The 20988-nt window shown below is 47.9% G+C and overlaps 1 protein-coding gene across 2 annotated transcripts in view; it reads right to left on the bottom strand.

Moving 5' to 3' along the window:
• Nucleotides 1-20988, bottom strand: part of LOC123352867 (myeloperoxidase-like) — a 43238-nt gene that overhangs the window by 17954 nt on the left and 4296 nt on the right. For both annotated transcript variants that reach the window (XM_044993343.1, XM_044993344.1), the window contains 6 exons: nt 17274-17449; nt 15806-15929; nt 13997-14126; nt 4763-4969; nt 2951-3266; nt 873-1033 (listed from right to left, as the gene is read on the bottom strand). In XM_044993343.1, the coding sequence (XP_044849278.1) occupies nt 873-1033; nt 2951-3266; nt 4763-4969; nt 13997-14126; nt 15806-15929; nt 17274-17449 (1114 nt within the window). The remainder of the gene's footprint in view (nt 1-872; nt 1034-2950; nt 3267-4762; nt 4970-13996; nt 14127-15805; nt 15930-17273; nt 17450-20988) is intronic.

Raw genomic sequence — 20988 nt, forward strand, 5'->3', positions numbered from 1 at the left:
TCAGTGAGCTGCCCCTTGCACAGGGCACAATCTAACAGCCAGAGCAATGTTAATCCAATGCCCATCCAGCATTTGAAAATTTAAACCTCCAGTATTTACACAGTGTTGCTCAGGTATATTCTCCCTCCTACTTTCTTTGTTCCCATATTCCTCGGAGAGGTCTAGGCAGGAAGTCTGACAAGACAGAGAAGACTCCCCACTTCCCACAGTGAAAAGTGATTCCCCCACCTGCCTAACTCAGCAGTGGCCATTGTGCTCTTGCCTTCAGACAGGGAGTCGCTGGGGGGCTGGTACCAGGCATCTGATTGCTTAGCCAAAAAGGAACATTTCCCAAAAGTTCTAAGCAGCTGACAAGAGGGTGTTAAAGAGGAACACCCTTCTCAGCATCCTCCAGCTACCGCCATAGTTTACATACATGTGACACCTGCCATCCCAAATACTTCAAACCAGATATACACTATCATTTCACCCACCACGAAAATGCAGACACCACTTGCATGGAACATACAGCTACTTACTATCTATTATATCCAGGGGAATTAAGGGATGTCAAATTGGAATTTGGCCAAGCCCAACACCTACTCCCCTCTGAACAGTGCCAAGGACTATCTATTGACCTGATGAGGTCATAGCTTGGTTTCAGACAGCAACTCCAGTAGCACAGCTCCCCAGCACCACATTGGGCATTGGTTCAGAACCGGCTCAGAAGGAAAAGCACCACCTCCCTTATTCCTTTTGCCTCTTCCTGTAGGAACAAAGATTTCCCTTGATCGTCCCATTTTCAAGTACTTATGAAACCAGACCATGCTTCACTTGTAAGATCACAGCCAAAGGCAGCATGGCTGCGGGCAACCGATCATTACAGCTGGTACCTGGATCATGGCACCTATGATCTTCCGGGCCTCCTGGTAGAGCTTCTCTCCATCCCACTGGGGATTTAATCTCCTCAGGTCTCTGGCCAAGCGATTGTGCTCCCGCAAAAAGAGTGTGTGAAAAGATATCAGCTCTGGCATTTCATTGGCTCGAGTGTCACCTGTGGAAATCAAAAGCTTTTATTTCATTCTCCCAGCCTTGTTCCCCTTGTAATCACATCTCCTTCCCCTCAACGCCCTACTGCTCCTCCCACTGAGTAGGTCCATGCTCCCTCCCAGGAACCCCACAAGTAACCCTTTCACCCCAGACTCCCAGCTACCCTTACCCTCCCCGTTAGCCCACAGCCTTTCAAGAATTTGATGCAGAATTCGTATTTTCTGACTTCCACAAACAATGAGAGAGTGAAGAGGTTAATTCCTAAAGTGTCATAAATATCTCAGCCAAATTTACTAAACACAGTAACGCAGTCTGTGCTCTGCAGAGCGAATGCCACGCATTGGCCTAGCATGGGGAGGTGTCCTAGTGCTGCTCGCAACCTACTGCTAACTCACACCACTCTGCTAACCCCTGCTCCTACTCGAGATTCCTCTGTTTATACATCCCTTTTGGCCCCAGCGTCACACTGGGAGCTCAAGTTCAGCTGATTATCCACCATGACCCCCAAGTCCTTTTCAGAGTCACTGTTCCCCAGGAGAGAGCCCCCATTGTGTAAGTGCGGCCTACGTTCTTTGTTCCTTGATGTATAAGTTCATATTCAGCCATACTAAAATGCATATTGTTTGCTTGAGCCCAGCTTACTGGGCAATCCGGCTTGCTCTATATCAGCGACCTCTCCTCTTCCTTATTTACCACGGCCCCATCTTTGTGTCATGTGCAAACTTTATCAGTGATGATTTTATGTTTTCTTCCAGCTCATTGATAAAAATGTTAAATGTTATTTTAAAATGTTAAACACTGTAGGGCCAAGAACTAATCTCTGCGGCATCCCACTAGAAAGTGACCCACTCAGGGATGATTCCTCATTTACAATTACATATGAGACCTGCCAGTTAGCCAGGTTTTAATCCATTTAATGGCACATTTTGTTATCAGTCTAGTTTTTTAATCAAAATGTCACCAGGCACCAAGTCAAATGCCTTATAGAAGTCTAAATATATTACATCACCACTGTTATCTTTATCAGCCAAACTGGTGGACTCATAAAAAAAGAGCTCAAATCAATTTGATAGGACCTGTTTTCCATAAGCCCTTGATGATTGACATTAATTATATTAGCATCCTTTAAATCTTCATTAACTGAGTCTTAATTGAGTACTGGGGCCATATTTTGCCTGTGCTTGATGCCAGGATGACATGGAAGAGAGCTAATAGGGTACTGGTTTGTGCCTAAACACCATGGTAATCAGACTACGTGTATTTTGCTTTCACTGGTCTGGTTAGATCCCATCAGGACTGGCCACCTTGTTAGCAGGAAGATATATAATCTGCAGGGATGGCAATGGAACGAAAGGCCTGAGATATAAAAGGTGGAGAAGCGAGGGCAGGGACATGGTGAGAGGAGTGAAGTATTTCAGCCAGCTTGGGGTAATTGAGGTGGAAGCTTTATGATCCAGTAAGGTTTTCAAACTCCCCTGATGCAAGATCCCAATCCCATAGACAATTGGGGTCACAGCAAAAAACCACAGAGGGGGCATTAGGAGGGTGTGGGTTCTGCTGAACATGATCTGACACCTTGCACTCCCCTGCAGGTGTGGCCGACGCTCAGGCTTTCAGAGCTCCAGTCCAGAAGGACTCCAGGATGGGAGGCTTTTGGGACCCATGTGCTACAGCTAGGTATCCCTAAACAGGCTCTTTATACCTGCTTTCTCTTTCTTTCTTTCTTGGGCAGTCTGAAGACTAGCTGTTAAAAATAAGGATCCGACAACCCCAGAAAAGAAGGTTTAAACCCCTCCCCCCAAAATAAGATTTAATTGTTTGGATTTTTTTTAAAAATCAAGAAACAAAATAGAACCAATAGACTCATTCACTCTGGGTCCCGCTATCAGAGAATGAGAGGTGCTGCAGATGCATGACTTACCTGCAATAAAACATCGGATTTGAGCTGTTTTGTTGGTGAGAAGACAGGGGTCTTTCTCCATGTTACCAAATGGCAGTAATTCCAATCCCCCATCAGTAAACTGCTGGTTAACAGCCATCAAACCCAGCTGGTTGGTATTATTCCTTAGTCTCCTAGCCAACGGTACTTCACTGCCATACACCATGCTGCCATCAAGGAAGGCTGTTAATGCATTGAGCTGGTTTCGAATGGCTCTGCCCACGGTGCATACAGGGGCTGAGCGGGTGAATGGAATGCAGTCACTTTGGTTTTTAATTCGTGGATCATTGGGTGGAATCTGCAGCAAGAGATGAATGGGATTAATTACCACTGACTGCAGAAGCCATTCTCCCTCCCGGAGCAGCATTTTCTGCCCTGCCCCACACTGAAACAGCCTCAGTTTCTTGCTAGATTTAAGCTGCGGCTGCACATAGAGTGCTTTGTTAATCCAGTCTCAACGTGACAAAGGCCTGGGTCACTGCAACAAGCAGAGAAATGGTCATAATCCTACGGGCAGCTGCAGAGAGGAAAACATCTTGCTGGTCACTGCTCCTGTGTGACCGTCCAACAGCCAAACGGAGCATAATGAAGGCCTCCATCAAGGATCATTCCCACTCTTCATCAAGGGCCTGGGTCTGGGGGTGCCGAGGGCACTCACTGCCCATAGGAGGCCCTCGTTCACTGCAGTCTGGGATGCAGGGGTAATGAAATGGGTGTTTCCTTATTCTATGACTGTACTTGGCCTGCCCTGATTGAAGGATCTCCATAACTTGAACCTCACTCACTAAGCATGGGGTAATGATGCCAAATCCAAGTGAAAGAGAGAGGGGGCAGGGACAGGTGTTCCTACCTGGTGGTGAGGACTCTGTTTAAGGATCTTAGATGCCACTGGATCCTCACTTTCCACTGTGTAAAGACAGAGCTGAGTAGAGTTTGTGTCTCGTCTCAGTGATCACTAGAGCTGAAATCATTGATGGGCTGGGCTGTGGGGCTGAGCTTAGAGCTGGTGTGGGGCAGGGTTGCAGGGAAAGACCATGCAGAGGAGGCAGCAGCAGTGAGGTTCCCCATTACCTGGTGAAATCGCTAAGAGCAGAGCTACGTGGTGGAACCTCCAAACACAGCATCCCGGCTGAAGGCAGCGGGGCGGAGAGGCGCAGTAGAAGAGGTGCCCCCTACCCAGCAGTCTTAGAGCTGTGGTTACTAATAGCAGGGCTAGGCGGGTGTAGTATGGTGAGAGATACAGCAGCAGCAGCAGCAAGAGGTGGCAGCATCTGGAGGCTGCAAAGCAGGAGCAAGGTTGCAGTGGCACAGGTGGCAAAGTGGCAACAGAGGTGCAGTGGTGAAAGGTGGCAGCGGCAGAGGGATAAATATCAGGGAGGGAGAGGAATTATTTAAGCTTAGTACTAATGTGGACACAAGAACAAATGGATATAAACTGGAGCTTAGCTGTTCTCAGTGGTGGCAGATGACAGAACAAGGAGCAATGGCCTCAAGTTGCAGTGGGGGAGGTCTAGGTTGGATATTAGGAAACACTATTTCACTAGGAGGATGGTGAAGCACTGGAATGGGTTACCTAGGGAGGTGGTGGAATTTCCATCTTTAGAGGTTTTTAAGGCCAGATTGACAAAGCCCTGGCTGGGATGATTTAGTTGGTGTTGGTCCTGCTTTGAGCAGGGGATTGGACTAGATGAGCTCCTGAGGTCCCTTCCAACCTTAATCTTCTATGATTCTACAATTCTAAGGAGAGGTGCCTCCTCACTCTTCTGTTCCCCCCAGGAGAAATCCTGACGGTACCTTGATGGGGAAGCACGGTGGTTCTTTGGCACAGCTGGTCTCACAGTCCACTCTGCTGCTGAAGGTGGCTGTTGCTGGAGTCGCAGGGCCAAAGTCCATGTCATGGTCAATAAACTGGCCCCACTGCATGAAGGTGACTGCCCTGGTCTGATCCAAGACGAGCTGCTCAGTGGGAAAGCGGACAATCTGGTTTGAAACTGCTCGGACCTGGAGGGATTAAAGCAGAGACGGTGTGTGTGTCATAGGATGGGCTAGGAACATGTGTTCTGTCGACAAGACTGGTGAGTGGGGGGCAGTTCCCAGTGCCATCAACAGGTGTCTAATGGCAGCTGCTCCAATTTCCTTTTTAAAAATACAAACATTTAAACGGTGAATTCTTTGTTTGCTTTTCCTACAGGCACCATTCCGGACTCCCTTACTAGAGGGCTCTAACTCTTCATTTGCCATCTCCAGTCAAGTCTGTTCAGCTCTGAACACACTCTACAATACTCCACCCTTAGGGCTGCTTCATTCATAGAGCTCAAAGAGCCTCACCATTGCTTAATTTGTAATCAAAGCAGGGCCGGGGCTCAAGCAATTATTTTACTTTCATAACTGACATAGCAAGACCAGAGGCACCGGGCGCTGAACTGCCAGGCCCGGAGGGGCCGGGGCTGTGAACTGCCAGACCCAGAGGTGCCAGGCCGTGAACTGCCAGGCCCAGAGGTGCCGAGCGCTGAACTGCCAGGCCCAGAGGTGCCGGGCGCTGAACTGCCAGGCCCAGAGATGCCAGGCTCTGAACTGCCAGGCCCGGAGGCGCCGGGGCTCTGAACTGCCAGGCCCAGAGGTGCCGGGCTCTGAACTGCCAGGCCCGGAGGCGCCGGGGCTGTGAACTGCCAGACCCAGAGGTGCCAGGCCGTGAACTGCCAGGCCCAGAGGTGCCGGGCGCTGAACTGCCAGGCCCAGAGGTGCCGGGCTCTGAACTGCCAGGCCCGGAAGTGCCGGGGCTCTGAACTGGCAGACCCGGAGGTGCCAAGCCATGAACTGCCAGGCCCAGAGGTGCCGGGCGCTGAACTGCCAGGCCCAGAGGTGCCGGGCTCTGAACTGCCAGGCCCGGAGGCGCCGGGGCTCTGAACTGGCAGGCCCGGAAGTGCCAAGCCATGAACTGCCAGGCCCAGAGGTGCCGGGCGCTGAACTGCCAGGCCCAGAGGTGCCGGGGCTCTGAACTGCCAGGCCCGGAGTTGCCGGGGCTCTGAACTGCCAGGCCCGGAGGTGCCAGGCTCTGAACTGCCAGGCCTGGAGGTGCTGGGACTGTGACCAGTCAGGCCCGGAGGTGCTGGGCTCTGAACTGCCAGCCCCGTGGTGCCGGGGCTATGAACTGCCAGACCCAGAGGTGCCAGGCTCTGAACTGCCAATCCTAGATGTGCTGGGGATTGGCCCTGGCACCAATTATGCACTGAGCCTCACAGAGGTGGTCCTGCATTATCAACCCTTCACAGTCTGGAAACTGAACAAAACAAGGATTGAAATCACCCTTTTGAAATGGGGGTGTCAGAAATGAGTCACCTGCTGAAAACCTTTGAGTCAGGTGCCTCACTCTAGGCACAAACATTTGAAAACACTGACCTTCACCCCTTTGGTCTCCATTACCATTTCTGTGAAAGAGAAGCAACGTTAGTTCCTTCCACACGGACGGGGGAGTCAGGCCTGCCTGCCTACCTCCATATGTCTGTGTAAAGGAGCAAAGTATGCAGGCCAGGCAGCAGCAGAACTACCCTCTGAGTCTTTTAATGGAATTTCTTAGGTTTTGTTTTAAGAGGAATTCCATAACCTGGAACTATCTGGCCAGCTACCCTGCGCTGCAAAGCACACATTGACTGAGACAAGACTGCACTGAAGCCATTGCCTTATTTAACGTGCACTTTAGAAGATGCACATGATCACTACACAGCTAAATTAGCTGAATGCCTTGTCTAGTCCAGGATTTAAGGTGTGATGTTAGCACCTGTTAGCTAATATGTTCTAATTAATACATTTTAAAAGCCTAATGTAGACAAGGCTCACACAGCCTTTACCACAGGGGTGGGAGGAAGCCAATGTAACACATTTTCAATTATAAACTGCCGTATCTACTCTAGACTTTTAGAACATTCGAACATGTAATTTTCAGTCCCTAGAAACCTTTCTTTTAGTAACTGTTTATCTAGGAAGTATAAGAAATCTTACAAATCATTACCAAGCAAGTACCAAAAATGCCCTATTTACAAATACAAAAGTGGACGTGCTTTTGCCAAGAGAGACATTATCCAATGGGCAGGGTATTAGAATAGCAGATAGTGAACCTCCTTTTATGCACCATGAATGCATAAAATCATGGATTTTTTGGGATAATAGTTTATAGGAAATATCTGGGTTAGATACAAACAATATTGCATCCTTGTTTACTGCCTTCACACATCTCAGACTGGAGATCCTAGGCTCCGTTGGCTTGCATTTAAGGCAATGGGGCCGGTGCCAATGTTCATGTGCCAAAGTTATGAATAAAAAATGCCACTCTGTCCTGTAAACCCCTTTTCCTCATCTGGGGATAACAAGAAAAGCACGTCCCCTTTTGCTCTGGCACTATGAATTACTCCAAATACTATACAAATATTACTTGACCTTTGTTGGTCCTTAATTAATCCAGTTTGATCTGGATGTATATAAATCTCCTCCAGTTCTGCAAATAAAGAACAGCTGGTTGTGAATCTGGGCCTATCAGATCTGCCTGAGGGAAAGTTTTTTCCAACATTAGGGAGACCTACAATAGCAGTTTCTCTCATAGATTTTGGAAGTTCCTCCCCTAACACAGCAGCATTAAAGGATCAGCTGATACCTCCTTAATAGCTTGTAAAATTCTGCTGGAAATTCACAAGGCTTGGAGTTTTCCACTTTTTAAATTTCCTGTTATTTCTTCTCCAAAAATTTCTCTGTCAATCTCCTGTGTCTTTGACAGCTACTTCCAGATATTTTTGATAAAAAAATAAAACTGGAAGTATCTGAAGAATAGAGGTTATTCTAATAATAGCAAAAGCAGTACATACTTCCTAGCAGTGTGTAACTATCTTTTGCTGAGCATTTTTAACTGGTGGGATAGTGTATTGCTCTTTAATCCTTTGAGCTTTTAAGCATTGAGTTATCACATCTATTTCCTTTTTCATAAAAAAGCCTCTTTATACATGTAAGGGCTTCTTTAGGGACATTTCCCATAAACTTATTCACTTCCCTCCCTAATATTAATTAGCTGGTGATATGTTCTTCTGAGCCTGCACTTTTATTAATCTGTTACAGCTTTTTAGAACATAGGAACAGCAATCCTGGGCCAGACCAATGGTTCAGCAATCCTGTCTTCCCACAGTGGCCAAAGCCAGATGCTACAGAGGGAATGAACAGAATAGGGCAATTATCCAGTGATCCATTCATTGTTGTCCAATCCCAGTTTCTGGCAGTCAGAGGTTTAAGGACACCCAGAGCGTGGGGTTGCATCCCTGACTATTTTGGCTAATACTTATCTAATTCTATTATGAATCCACTTATACTTTTGGCCTCCATCATATCCTCTGGCAACGAATTCCACAGGCTGACTCTGTGTTGTGTGAAGAAGAGCTTCCTTTGTTTGTTTTAAACCTGCTTCTTATTAATTTAATTGGTGACCCCTGGTTCTTCTGTTATGTGAAGGGGTAAATAACACTTCCTTATTCACTTTCTCCACACCAGTCTTGATTTTATAGACCTCTATCATATCCCCCTTAGTCTTCTTTTTTCTAAGCTGAACAGTCCCAATCTTTTCAGTCTCTCCTCATACAGAAGCAGTTCCATGCTCCTAATCATTTTTGCTGCCCATATCTCTACCTTTTCCAAATCTAATATCTCTTTTTTGAGGTGGGGAAGACCAGAACTGCATGCAGTATTCAAGGCATATCATGAATTTATATAGTAGCATTATAATATTCTCTGTTTTATTATTTATCCATTTCCTAATGGTTCCTAATATACGGTTCGCTTTTTCGACTGCTACTGCACATTGAGTGGATGTTTTCAGGGAATTATCCACAATGACTCCAAGATCTCTTTCTTGAGTGGTAAAAGCTCACTTAGATCCCATCATTTTAGCTAACGTAAGCAATAGTTTATGCACCACTGTTAGTAGTTCTGCAATTTCATATCTGAGTTCTTTCAGAACTCTTGGGCGAAAACCATCTGGTCCTGGTGACTTATTACTATTCAATTGATCAATTTCTTCCCAAACCTCCTCTAATGACACATCCATCTGGGACAGTTCCTCGGGTTTGTCACCTAATATAATGTTTCAGGTGTGGGAATCTCCCTCACATTCTCTGCAGTGGACTTTGATGTCCTTGTCTTCCTTGAGTGCCCCTTTAGCATCTCAGTCGTTCAGTGGCCCCACTGACTGTTTACCAGGCTTCCCTCTTCCGATGTACTCAAGAAAAATGGCTGTTAGTTTTTGTCTTTTGCTAATTGCTCTTCAAATTCTTTTTTTGGCCTGCCTAATTACACTTTGACACTTAAGTTGACAGAGTTTATGTGTCTATTTTCCTCAGTAGGATCTGACTTCCAGTTTTTAAAAGATGCCTTTTTGACTGTAGTCACCGCTTTTACTCTGTTGTTTAGCCATGGTGGCACTGTTTGGTCCTATTATTGTTATTTTTTTATTTGGGGTATACATATGGTTTGAGCCTCTGTTGTGGTGTTTTAAAAAGCTTTCATGCAGATTGGAGGCATTTCCCTCTAGTGACTGTTCCTTTTACTTTCTGTTTAACTAGCCTCCTCAGTTTTGTGTAGTTCCTCTTTTGAAGTTAAATGCTTCTGTGCTGGGTTTCTTTGGTATTTTCCCCCCTATAAAGAAGTTAAATTTAATTACATTATGGATGTTTTTACTCGGACGCTACCAAATTCACGGTCGTTTTGGTCAGTTTCACAGACATAGATTTCAACTATTTAAATCTGAAATTTCACAGTGTTGTAGGGTTTCTAGCCCAAAAACTGGGGTGGGTGGCACAAGATTATTGTAGGGCAGATTGTGGTATCGCTACCCATACTTCTGTGCTGCTGCTGGCGGGGCGCTGCCGTCAGAGCTGGGCGCCTGGCCAACAGCCTCTGCTCCTCATCCATTCAGCTCTGAAGGCAGCACAGAAGTAAGGGTGGCAATAGCACAAGCCTCCTAAAATAACCTTGTGACCCCCCTGCAACGCCCTTTTGGGTCAGGACCCCCAGTATGAGAAACGCTGGTCTCCCCATGAAATCTGTATAATAGAGGGCAGTGGTTCTCAAACTTTAGGAACCCGAGGACCCCCATTATGATTTAAAATATTTGGGGACCCCCAAACCTCCATGCTCAGCCCCAGGACTCGCCCTCACTCCACCCCTTCCCCCAAAGTCCCACCCCTGCCCCGCCTTTTCCTGCCTCCCGCTCACTCCATCCCCCCTCCCTCCATCGCTCACTCTCCCCCACCCTCATGCACTTCCACCAGGCTGGGGCAGGAGTTTGGGGTGCAGGCTCTGGGAGGGAGTTTGGGTGCGGGAGGGGGTGAGACTATCCTGGTCAGGTGGTCGGTAGTTTATCCCCACTGCTATACTCTTATTGTCTATCCATAGAGATTCTATGGTACTGTTTGATTCATTTAAGATTTTTACTCCATTCGATTCTATGCTTTCTTTCACATATAGTGCCACTCCCCTTCCAGTGCAACTTATTCTGTGATGCCTGTGATATCAATATCCTCATTTCATAGCAGGCACTCAAGTTCACCCTGTGACACTCTGTACCTCAAAGTAGCACCCTGGTATGTTTTGTACAAACTCTACCTTGTGAGGTATCATTTTAAAGTCTTGATCTGTTGAACATTAATGTCCTATTGAATTGTGTGTGCTATCATTGTATGTGCAGTATTGCTACCTGTGTTACTGGAATATGTTGTGAGGTTGGGAACACACACAGCCACCCTTTCAGTTACAACAAAGAATGGGCCAGCCAGCATTAATGGCCCATCAAAAAGGAATCCCCTATCCCAGAGATTCCTTAGAAAAGACACCTATGTGATGAGGACTGCTTGACCAATGGGACTGCCTAACCCCCACATCACAGCAGGGATCTTTCTAGCAGCTGGGCAAAGGTATAAAAGAGGCAGGGTGATAACATCACTTGGCCTCTCCTTCCCCCTGCCCCCAATTCAACACCTGGAAGATCATCTGGAGGACAAAGACATTGAACTAGGGAGATTGGTCCCAGGCTGGCAGGATTCCAGTCTGTGTACTGAGGAACTGTAAATTGCTTGACCATCTGTTAGGGTGAGAAAGTGTTTGATTCAAATCTTGTTTAGTCTAAGTTAGAATTTAGACTGCATTTCTATTTTTATTTCACTTAAAATCTCTCTTTCTGTAGTTAATAAATCTGTTTAATATTTTATCTAAACCAGTGTGGTTTTGGTTGAAATCCTTGGGGAATCTCGGCTCAGGTTAACAAGGGCTGTTGCAAGCCCACTACCCTTTTGTCGAAGTGGCGAACTAATTAATGAGCTTACACCAGTCAGGCTTCTGACCAGTTCAAAATGGAATAGTTCTGGGGTGTAGGGTCAGAGCTGGGGAGAATTGGCTCAAGCCTTTCTATTGATGGGTCATGACTAGGGCCCTACCAAATTCCCCAGTTCCTAATAAAACCTAAATCTCTCCTCCCAATACCATCGTCTCACCACTTCACCATGCAGTTCTCTCAGTCATCACAAACCCAACCATCTATATTTCTAATAACTGAATCCCCCATAACTATTATCTTTCTCTTCCTAATAGCTGTGGTCCCCTCCCCCGGAAGGGTATCCTCAGGGCCAGGGGACACCACAACATCATCTGGAAGAATCCCAACTAAAGGATTGTTTCCCTCTCTCCCAGCTTGATGTTCTCCATCCCCGAGACTTTCATTCACACACAGAGGCTGTCAGACCTCTCTGTCTCCCGTCAGCCACCCTGGTCAACAGCCCATGCTCGGTCTCTGAGGGCCGGGAGCTGCTTGCACCAAATGCACACACACGCCACCTGCTCACAAGGCAGGTAATCAGACGTGCTGCATTCGGTGCAATAAACTGGATAGCCCCCGCCCCCGTTGCTAGACTTCTGCCGCAGTAGTTTTACTCTTGCAGCTTTTTCATTTATTCTTTGTGTGTATGTCTGTGGGGTTTAGGGGGTTGTTTGTTTTTTTGGTTAGGTTTTTTGAGGGGGGGCATTTATTGGCCTACATTTAGAGAATGTTTATCAGTGTATCTGGCTCTCACGTGCCCTCTCTAAACACCTTTGCAGAACAGCCCTGTCTGCTGATCCTGTTCACTAGCTCTCTGGTCGCTTACAAGCTGGCTTTTTAAACCCCCGTTCTCACTGAGTTAGCCCTGCCCTCTTGTCAAGGGAACCTAAAGGGATTAGGGATCAAAGGATGGATCTTTAACTTCTGTTTCAGTTCTAATTTTTCTTGAGTTTTCTTTTTTTTTAAAATGAGAGGCTCTTCCTCTCAGAGTTTACTCCTTCATGTGCCTCCCAGAGTCCTCTCTTTCTTTTGTCTTTATTATTTATTTGAAAGTATTGACCAAGATCACTTCTAATTGCTGCTATTCGATTGTTGTTCTGGGCAACATCCTCTACCCACGGGACCTCAACCCTGACCCTCAGGAGGAGATGTCCTCTGACGTTTATGTTACATGGGGAGGATTTATACAGAGCCCATATGAGCCCCTCCCCATCTCCTTTCTTTTCTCCATTATTTCCCACCCCCAAAATCCCCCACACTGCAGTATGGCCCTTTTAAAGGCCTTAGTCTATGTTTGCCCCAATTAAACTGAACTGCAGAATATTTTCTTTTTACAACTAGCTTAGTTACTCCTCAGTTGTTCATTCTGGATGGCTCTCAATAAAACCCTTTCAGTTACAAATCTTCAGGTTACTCCTCATGTCTCAGAGTTCTCGTATTCAGCTCTGTTTCTCTCAGGGACAGCACGTTATCTGGATTCTTTTCTTTTCCTGCCATCCTATTTTTCCTCCATGCGCTATGCATTTTGCAATAGTTCATCAATACTTTCTGCCTGAGGAGAATCTTCATGCACCTTCGAGCTTTGGTTTTCTAGCTCAAGCAGCTGGATTGTAGCTTCCCTTCTTTAAAGACTTTTCTGGCACAAGGTGGATTTTGGAAGTGGAATGAGCATTTCAGCTGAAATCCCCAGCTACCCCGAATTCCTGCCTTTCTGAGTGCTGCTGTCACTACATCCCACTACAGCGGCTAACGGCGCCCCACCCACCCTGATGCGCATACACATGTACCTCTTCCTTGCTGGGTATTTTAACATATTTTTCTTCGGGTATTCGTCCTCTAGAACTTTGCGCTCTGCTTTTTGGCAGGGTTATTTGTTCTCAAACTCAAGAGTTCAAAAATTATGACTCAGGGCCCCAAAAATCATGAGACTGGCAGTGAAATCACAAGAATTTTTAAAATAGTAAATGTGGGATCTTTTTCTTTGCCTTCTGGGGTTTGGGCCATTAGGGTTCAGCTTTCTTAGCTCTTCCTACGAGCTAGAAAGTCTTTTTTTAAAAATGAAAGCAGAGATTCTCACGACTTCAGGAGCTGGGGATTTAGGGAAAACACGCAGTATGATGACTCACCTGATAAAATCGTGTGAGTTGGCAACACTGGGTTAAGTGGATCTAAGGGGGAACGATGGAGGCAGATTATTCTGCTTTCCACTCAGGCTTCAGACAGCCATTGTAGGGTACAGCTTCACTTTGAGCTGAGGGTGATTCCCAGCTCCAGGAGAGGCACCCATGCTAGCTCTGATTGAGCCAGCATGCTAAAAATAGAGCAGCTAGCTGCACCGAGTACCTACCCATCTGTGACACGAGGCAGCTAGCCTCTGCCTGCGCCTGTGCCATGTGGCTACGTCTCTTTTTAGCACGTTAGCTCGATCAGAACTAGCCCAGGTACTTTGCCGTGTGCTGGGAATTACTCCTCCAGCCGGAAGTGCAGACCTAATGGCCTGCTCTTTCCTTCCTTTCTTCACGTTGGTCATTATGTGCCCAGCCCAGAGATGGCACAGGGGTTACTGATGGTGGAGGTCGTGTGCCATGCGGCCCCTGAACTACCCTACCTCTGGCAAAACTCTGAGTGTCCTTCCTACTATTTTAATTGAAAGAATGTATTGTACATGACTTGACAGGCCTTACCAATGGGAGAGGAAATCCAGCATAACGGACTTGTTCCGTCCAGCCACGAGGGATTGAAACACCATCCTCATACTCCTGAGGCAGCCATCGGCTATAGGCTCTGTTTGAAGCCCCTAAGGTAGGGCTTCTCCTGGGAGATGGAATGAAAGAATCCGTATTTACAATACAGCAAATTATACCAGCAACATCATCATCATTATAGAGCCGAGGAGCCCTAGTCATGGGCCAGAACAATGTGCTAGGCACTGTACGGACAGAACAGAAAGACAGCCCCTGCTCCAAGGAGACGACAGTCTAAGAATAAGACAAGAGACACCAAGTAGACACAGACAGGCCAATGGGGGAGCACAAGGAAACAATACTGGGCAGCATGACAAGCAGGGGCCTCAGCACACCAACTGCCTGATCATTGCTGACTCTTTTGTAGGCATCACTACACAGGGGCATGTTAAGGAGGAATTGGAAGGAGGAAATGAGGTGGTGTTGCCAGTGCTCTTGGGAGCTCCTGCCATGGGTGAGGGGCAGTGTGGGACAAAGCACTGTATGAGAATGTAATGAGAGGCAGTGAAGGAGGGCACAGCTGACCGATGAGGACAGGAATCGCAAATGGTTCAGTGACACCCTGACACACAGCATGCATGAGGACAGACTAGACTAGACTAGGAGCTGAAATCTGACCTCTGTTTTGACTTGGGTGTGACTTTCACTCTAGGGGATTCCTAGAAACCAGCCTGATTGTGAGGCTTGAGCCAGCCGGTGAGGAGGAAATTCTTGCTACTGAGCCAGCAGTGTAAAGGGGTCTTCAATGAGCTGAATTAACAAGAGGGTGTAGACACCAAATGCATGGTCAGGCTCACCACTGCTGGCAGGACTTTTCCCCTGTGTACCCTGTGAGATTTCACTGGAACAGGCCTGGCTAGGGATTTAGGAACATAAAAGCATAAGAATGGCCATACTGGGTCAAAGCAAAGGTCCATCTAGTCCAGTCTTCCGACAGTGACCAATGCCAGGAACTTCAGAGGGAATTAACAGAACAGGGAATCATCAAGTGATCCATCTGCTGTCGCCCATTCCCAGCTTCTGGCAAACAGAGGCCAGGGACACCATCCCTGCCCACCCTGGCTAATAACCATTGATGGACCTATCCTCCACGAATTTATCTAGTTCTTTTTTTAACCCTGTTATAGTCTTGGCCTTCACAACATCCTGTGGCAAGGAGTTCCACAGGTTGACTGTGTGTTGTGTGAAGAAATACTTCCTTGTTTGTTTTAAACCTGCCGCCTCTTAAGTTCATTTGGTGATCCCTAGTTCTTGTGTTATGAGAAGGAGTAAATAACACTTCCTTATTTACTTTCTCCACACCAGCCATGATTTTATAGACCTCTATCATAACCCACTCTAGTTGTCTCTTTTCCAAACTGAAAAGTGTTTTTTGTTGCAGTTTTCTGGACCTTTTCCAATTCCAATGTATCTTTTTTGAGATGGGGCAACTACCTCTGTATGTAGTATTCAAGATGTGGGCGTACCATGGATTTATATAGAGGCAACATGATATTTTCTGTCCTGTTATCTATCCCTTTCTTAATGAGTCCCAGTATTCTGTTCGCTTTTTTGACTGCCACTGCCCATTGAGTGGATGTTTTCAAAGAACTACCCACAGTGACTCCAAGATCTCTCTCTTGAGTGGTAACAGCTCATTTAGACCCCATCATTTTATATGTATAGTTGGGATTAGATAGAAACATATAGATAGGAAGTTATTCTAATGTAGGGAGGACCTGCCATCCTCTCCTTGACAGCCAGCATCACCTGTTGTTGCATTCACCCGTGATCGTTCGGTAAGGGTTTGTTTCATCACATGGTATATTCATATTTTGTTGGGCACATCCAGTAGCCTTGGAAATCAATTCCAGCTGGGCTGGGCTCAGCACGTCTGCAAGAGAATGCAAAGGAGGTTCAGCAAGTTGGTGTGTTGGGATTGGTGTCCCAGAAATGGGGCAAGGCAAAGTATTCTTGTAGCCACTTCTGCGCTCTGTCAAATCACTTCCCCTGCTCACTGCTGCCCTCCCCAGGATGCAGCCTGCTCTGGTCACAGAGCCTCTGGCTGGACTCAGAGTAAAACAGAGCCTGAAGCAGCTGGGCATGTTCACACAGACAGCTCCTGCCGGCTTTCAAACCTCATCTCTGCAAAACAGGGAGGGAGATGCCAGAATGAAGGGGAGAAAGGTGGCACCAGGGAAGAGTCCCCTGCCCCTCCCATAGCTGGACAGTGGTTATACTTGACCCAAATTCCAGAAGGGGGAGGGGCACACGGGAAGGTTGGTGTTCCCTTTTCACACCAGGGAGATGAGTTCTTGAACTACAACCCCTCTCCTACTGCTACGCTGCCCAGGGGTTTGTGTTGCAAGGGAACTATCTGAGTGATGAATGGGGAGATGCTAGCTCTGACATGCACTACCCGACAGAGAGAGACAGGGCCGCCCAGAGGATTCCGGGGGCCCGGGGTCTTCGGTGGCGGGGGGCCCTGCTTGGGCGGTAAGTCAGCGGCGGGGGGGTCCTTCCGTTCCAGGACCCGCCGCCAAAGTGCCCCAAAGACCCATGGCGGGGACCCCCCCTCCGCCGAATTACTGCCGAAGCGGGACCCGCTGCCGAAGTGCAGCCCCCACCGCGGGTCTTCGGGGCACTTCGGCGGCGGGTACCGCTTCGGCGGTAATTCGGCGGCGGGGGGTCCTTCTATCCCGGAGCAGAAGGACCCCCTGGCCAGCGAAGACCAGGAGCGAAGAAGCTCCGGGGGCCCGGGCCCCGCGAGAGTTTTCCAGGGCCCCTGGAGCGAGTGAAGGACCCCGCTCCAGGGGCCCTGAAAAACTCTCGTGGGGGCCCCTGCTGGGCCCGGGGCAAATTGCCCCACTTGCCCCCCCCGGGCAGCCCTGGAGAGAGAGTGTTCATAATGCTGTCATCGAACCTCAGGAGACCATCTAGTCCAACCCCTTGCTCAAAGCAGGGCCAATCCCCAACTAAATCCCCAAATTGCCCCCTCCAGGATTGAACTCACAACCCCAATGCTCAAACCACTGAGCTATCCCTCCCCGACAGTTCATGGCCTGCCACTGCCTGGCAACAGACACTTGCATGTCGCTTGCAGCCACTCCTCTTCTAGCTTCTAATTAAGGGCCCAATCTTGCAGGACCGAAGTCAGCGGGAGGACAACTGAGCCCCAAGACACTGGGCAGAGAAAGGGCTCAAGGAGAGGAAGCCAAACCGACTTGCCTCCCTGTACCTGTGACATTAAACTGCCCCTTCACAGTCCACTGCAACTTCTTCTTCAGCAGGCTCAGGGTGGTCTCCATGTAATCGGCAGCTCGGATGATGGCCCTGGTTCCCCCCACTGGCTGCTTCATATATTCCAGCATATCTGCAGGGGTGAAGGCGTCGTTCCTCAGTCTCTCTTTTAAACTGAAAGAAAACAAGTCCTGCTGTAGCTCTGAAGCAGAAACAATTCTACAAGTTGCACAGGGCCCCTTCCACCTACTGTCCATTGCAGCTCATTCCACAGTGACAGTAGTTACTAGCCTGGCATGTGTGTGCGGTGCGGGGCGAGCAAACATCTGTGTGCAGGCCAGAGCTGACCAGCAGGGTGTATTGCGGCCTATATAATACAGTCGGGTTCTCCAGAATCTCCGCTTTCATTTATAAACCAGTTAAGTGTCTATCAGTCATGGCTGCAGTGCAGACATAACCTTTCCAAAGTGACTTAAGGGTAGCCAAAGCAGCAATGCCTGCCTGAGTCTGCACAGAGCCTGACACCATGGCTTCAAGAGGTGATCTCCCCTGTTCCTCTCACTGAGCCATCCACTTTAAATACAGTGAAACCCCGCTATAACACGATGTTTGGGGTCCAAAAAATTCCATCGCGATAAATACGGGGTCGCGGTATAGCGGGGTTTCAAGCTGGTCAGTTTAAGTCAGTGGTCGCCAACGTGGTGCACTGATGTGCGCCCCTTAGTGCCTAGTGCCCCTAGTGCCTAGTGCCCAGCAGGGGAGAGAAGCCGCAGCCCCGCGCCTGCCAGGGACAGAGACCTCCGAGGCTGCGGGTGCCGGTGCTCTCTGTCCCTGGCAGGTGCGGGGCTGCGGCTTCTCTCTGGCTTCTCCGGGACTGCAGGCGCCGGTGCTTTCTGTCCCTGGCAGGCCGGAGAGAAGCCATGGCCCCACGCCTGCTGGGGACAGAGAGCACCGATGCCCGCAGCCCTGGAGTTCTCTGTCCCCGGCAGGCGAGGGGCTGCAGCTTCTCTCCCCTGCTGGCCACTAGGCAGGGGCACATCAATGTCCCAGCAGGCGCCATGGCATTGGGGACCACTGGTATTAGGTCTTAAAGGGGATCCAACTTATGATCGCGTTATATGCGATTTCGCGTTATGGCAGGGCGCGTTATTGCGAGGTTTGACTGTACCAGTGAGGACACGTCCATGCCAACAATAACTGGTTAATTGCTGACGATGTTAGTGGTTGGATGGGGAGCAGGGGGAGGGAGTGAAGCCCACGGGGAAGAAATTGGGTGTGAGCTGCAGGGAAGGCAATGCAGAGAAAGCACAGAAGAAACGGGAAGGTGGTTGGGGAAGGAAGAGAGGCAAAGGGCAGGAATAGCAGAGGCCTAAAGAAGAGCAGATTCTCTCAGTGCGTGATGGCTATCACAATAAGGCACTGAACAAATACTACAGATAACAATACAAACTAATCAACGGGCCAGAGAGAGTCACAAGTGTAAGGCCAGAAGAGACCAGCGGATCATCTAGGCTGCCCCCTGCGCATCACAGCCACCCCCAGCCCCTGACCCTAACCCCAGTAATGGCCTGAGCGAGACTGACGCGACAGCCCAGTGGTTCAGGCTCCCTGCTAGGAGAGGGGGCAGCCAGGTTCCAGTCTGCCTGCTCCACTCAGTATTGAATTATCCACAGAAAGTGGAGCAGCTACGGCAGGAGAGACAGAGAGCCCTGCCCCAGAACCCCCTGACGGCTCGGGCACTCTCCCATGAGGCAGGAAACGCAGGTTAAGCCCTTTCTTAGGGGGCAGGAATTGAACCTCAGTTTCCTACATCCTGGGAAAGTGTTCTAGCCACTGAGCTAAAGGGGACACCACAACCCCCTCTGCTGACCATTTTGTGTCAGTTTAGACGTGTGCAGAGTGCATCTACCAGACCAATCCCCAAAGGCAAGATAGGCAGGGGAATCCCTCGTTTGTGAATCCCACCAAGTGTTAGGTGCATGGCAGTGTGAGGAGGTGCTCAGCTGCCAAAATGTTGGTACTTTGTGGACTTTGCAGGCAGAAATATCTATATATGGACTTTAGGCACCTACATGGTTACACAGAAGCTGAGCAGGGGGTTGTGAATGCCAGTGGCACCTAATGTTGGACTGAGGAACTTAAAGTGGCAGTTAGGCGTGTATGTCCCCCTTGGTGAATTCCACCCTTGGAGTCTGGTGTCTCTTTGCTCACACCACGCAGGCTGCTCTCATCCAAAATGGCCACCACTTCTGATGGCTCCCACTGAGAGTGACGCCAAGTCGACTCCAGGGAAGATCGTAGCTCCCTATGCTGTAAAGGAGTGGAGAGGAGCAGGTGAAAGGAGGTGGTGTCCATCTTTGCTATGGGATTCAGAAGAATAAGAGATGGCAGCCATTTTGAGAGGGCAGTTGTTCATAGAATTCTCTGAAGTAGAATATTTTTCTTCAGCCACTGCTGAAGGAAAAACTTTCAGTTATGAAGAATAATGGCAAAAAATTACCATTAATCCTAAACAAAAATTCTTCAAATGTAGCCTATTGATACAAATTCAGTAAAGTTAATTATATGGAAAGTTTGAAGAATCTTCACAATTCCATTAATGAGATTAGATTGGAACAAAAAAACTTTATCTGTTTATTTTTTATTAATTGTAATGCTGTTTAATTAATAGATTTTCTTGTATATGCTCAGAAAATTCATTTTATTCTCAAAGACAAAGTGCTGTCAGTGTGGGGAGGATATGCAGGATGGTTCATACAGAACAAAATGCTGAATCCCTGTGTTAAGTGCAATCTCCACACAACTGTGGAGTCACAAACAGTAACTCCATAATGAGAACTTCCGGGGCATGTGTCCAGCCCCCCTTACTCCACTGACTCATTTCAATCATTGGAATTGCGGCATGCAAATCAACTGTCAAGGGATTGTGATGGTTGGTTGAGTCACCTCTGATGTCACAAAAACGATCCACACCTCTTGAACTGTCCTTGCCTGTATTTATGGAGGTACCGGTTGCTGCTCTATAGTTCTGTTTTGCACTTAAAATAGGGGTTCAATCTCTTGGTTATAAATGAAGAATACAATGCATCCTCCCCAAATTGCCACAATTCATTCTTCGAGCTCAGAATGAATTTTCTGAGAATTGACCGGTAAACCTGAGAATTAGCTTATGAGTTAACATGAATTAAAAATTGGATCCTTTAAGAAATTTACCATCTAAGTCAATGTTTCCTTTGTCCCAAAATAAGACAGGTATGAAGGAGATTGGATATATCAAGAGTTCTCATTCGTAGATTACATGGCACAACTGCCACACCTTTTAAAGGTCCCATAGCCCCATAGTGGCTTGGTCATCAGTGCTTGAAAATTTCCCAATGGCTCCACTGCACACAGAGGCAGCACTGCCAGAGGAACTGAGCCAGGAGCACAGGGCAGAGCTACGGGGACTCAGGGACTTGTCTCTCCCAGCCTCCCTTCATGTAGCACCAATCTCGCTAACACAGACCAATAAAGCCACTGCAAATTAAGGGACAGATTCACCACTGTGCTTCAGCTGCTTTGTACTGCTCTTGTGAAGGGAAAAATAAAAATCCCTTAACGTTTCCCTAAAAAAATCCATGTCCTCCAACCTGGAACCACAAACGTTAAATATCTTAATCATAATCCAGAATCTGTAATTGTATGGTTATTGCTTGGCCTCACTACTCGGCTCT

Source organism: Mauremys mutica, chromosome 19 (genome assembly GCF_020497125.1).
Source record: "Mauremys mutica isolate MM-2020 ecotype Southern chromosome 19, ASM2049712v1, whole genome shotgun sequence".
NCBI lineage: Eukaryota > Metazoa > Chordata > Testudines > Geoemydidae > Mauremys > Mauremys mutica.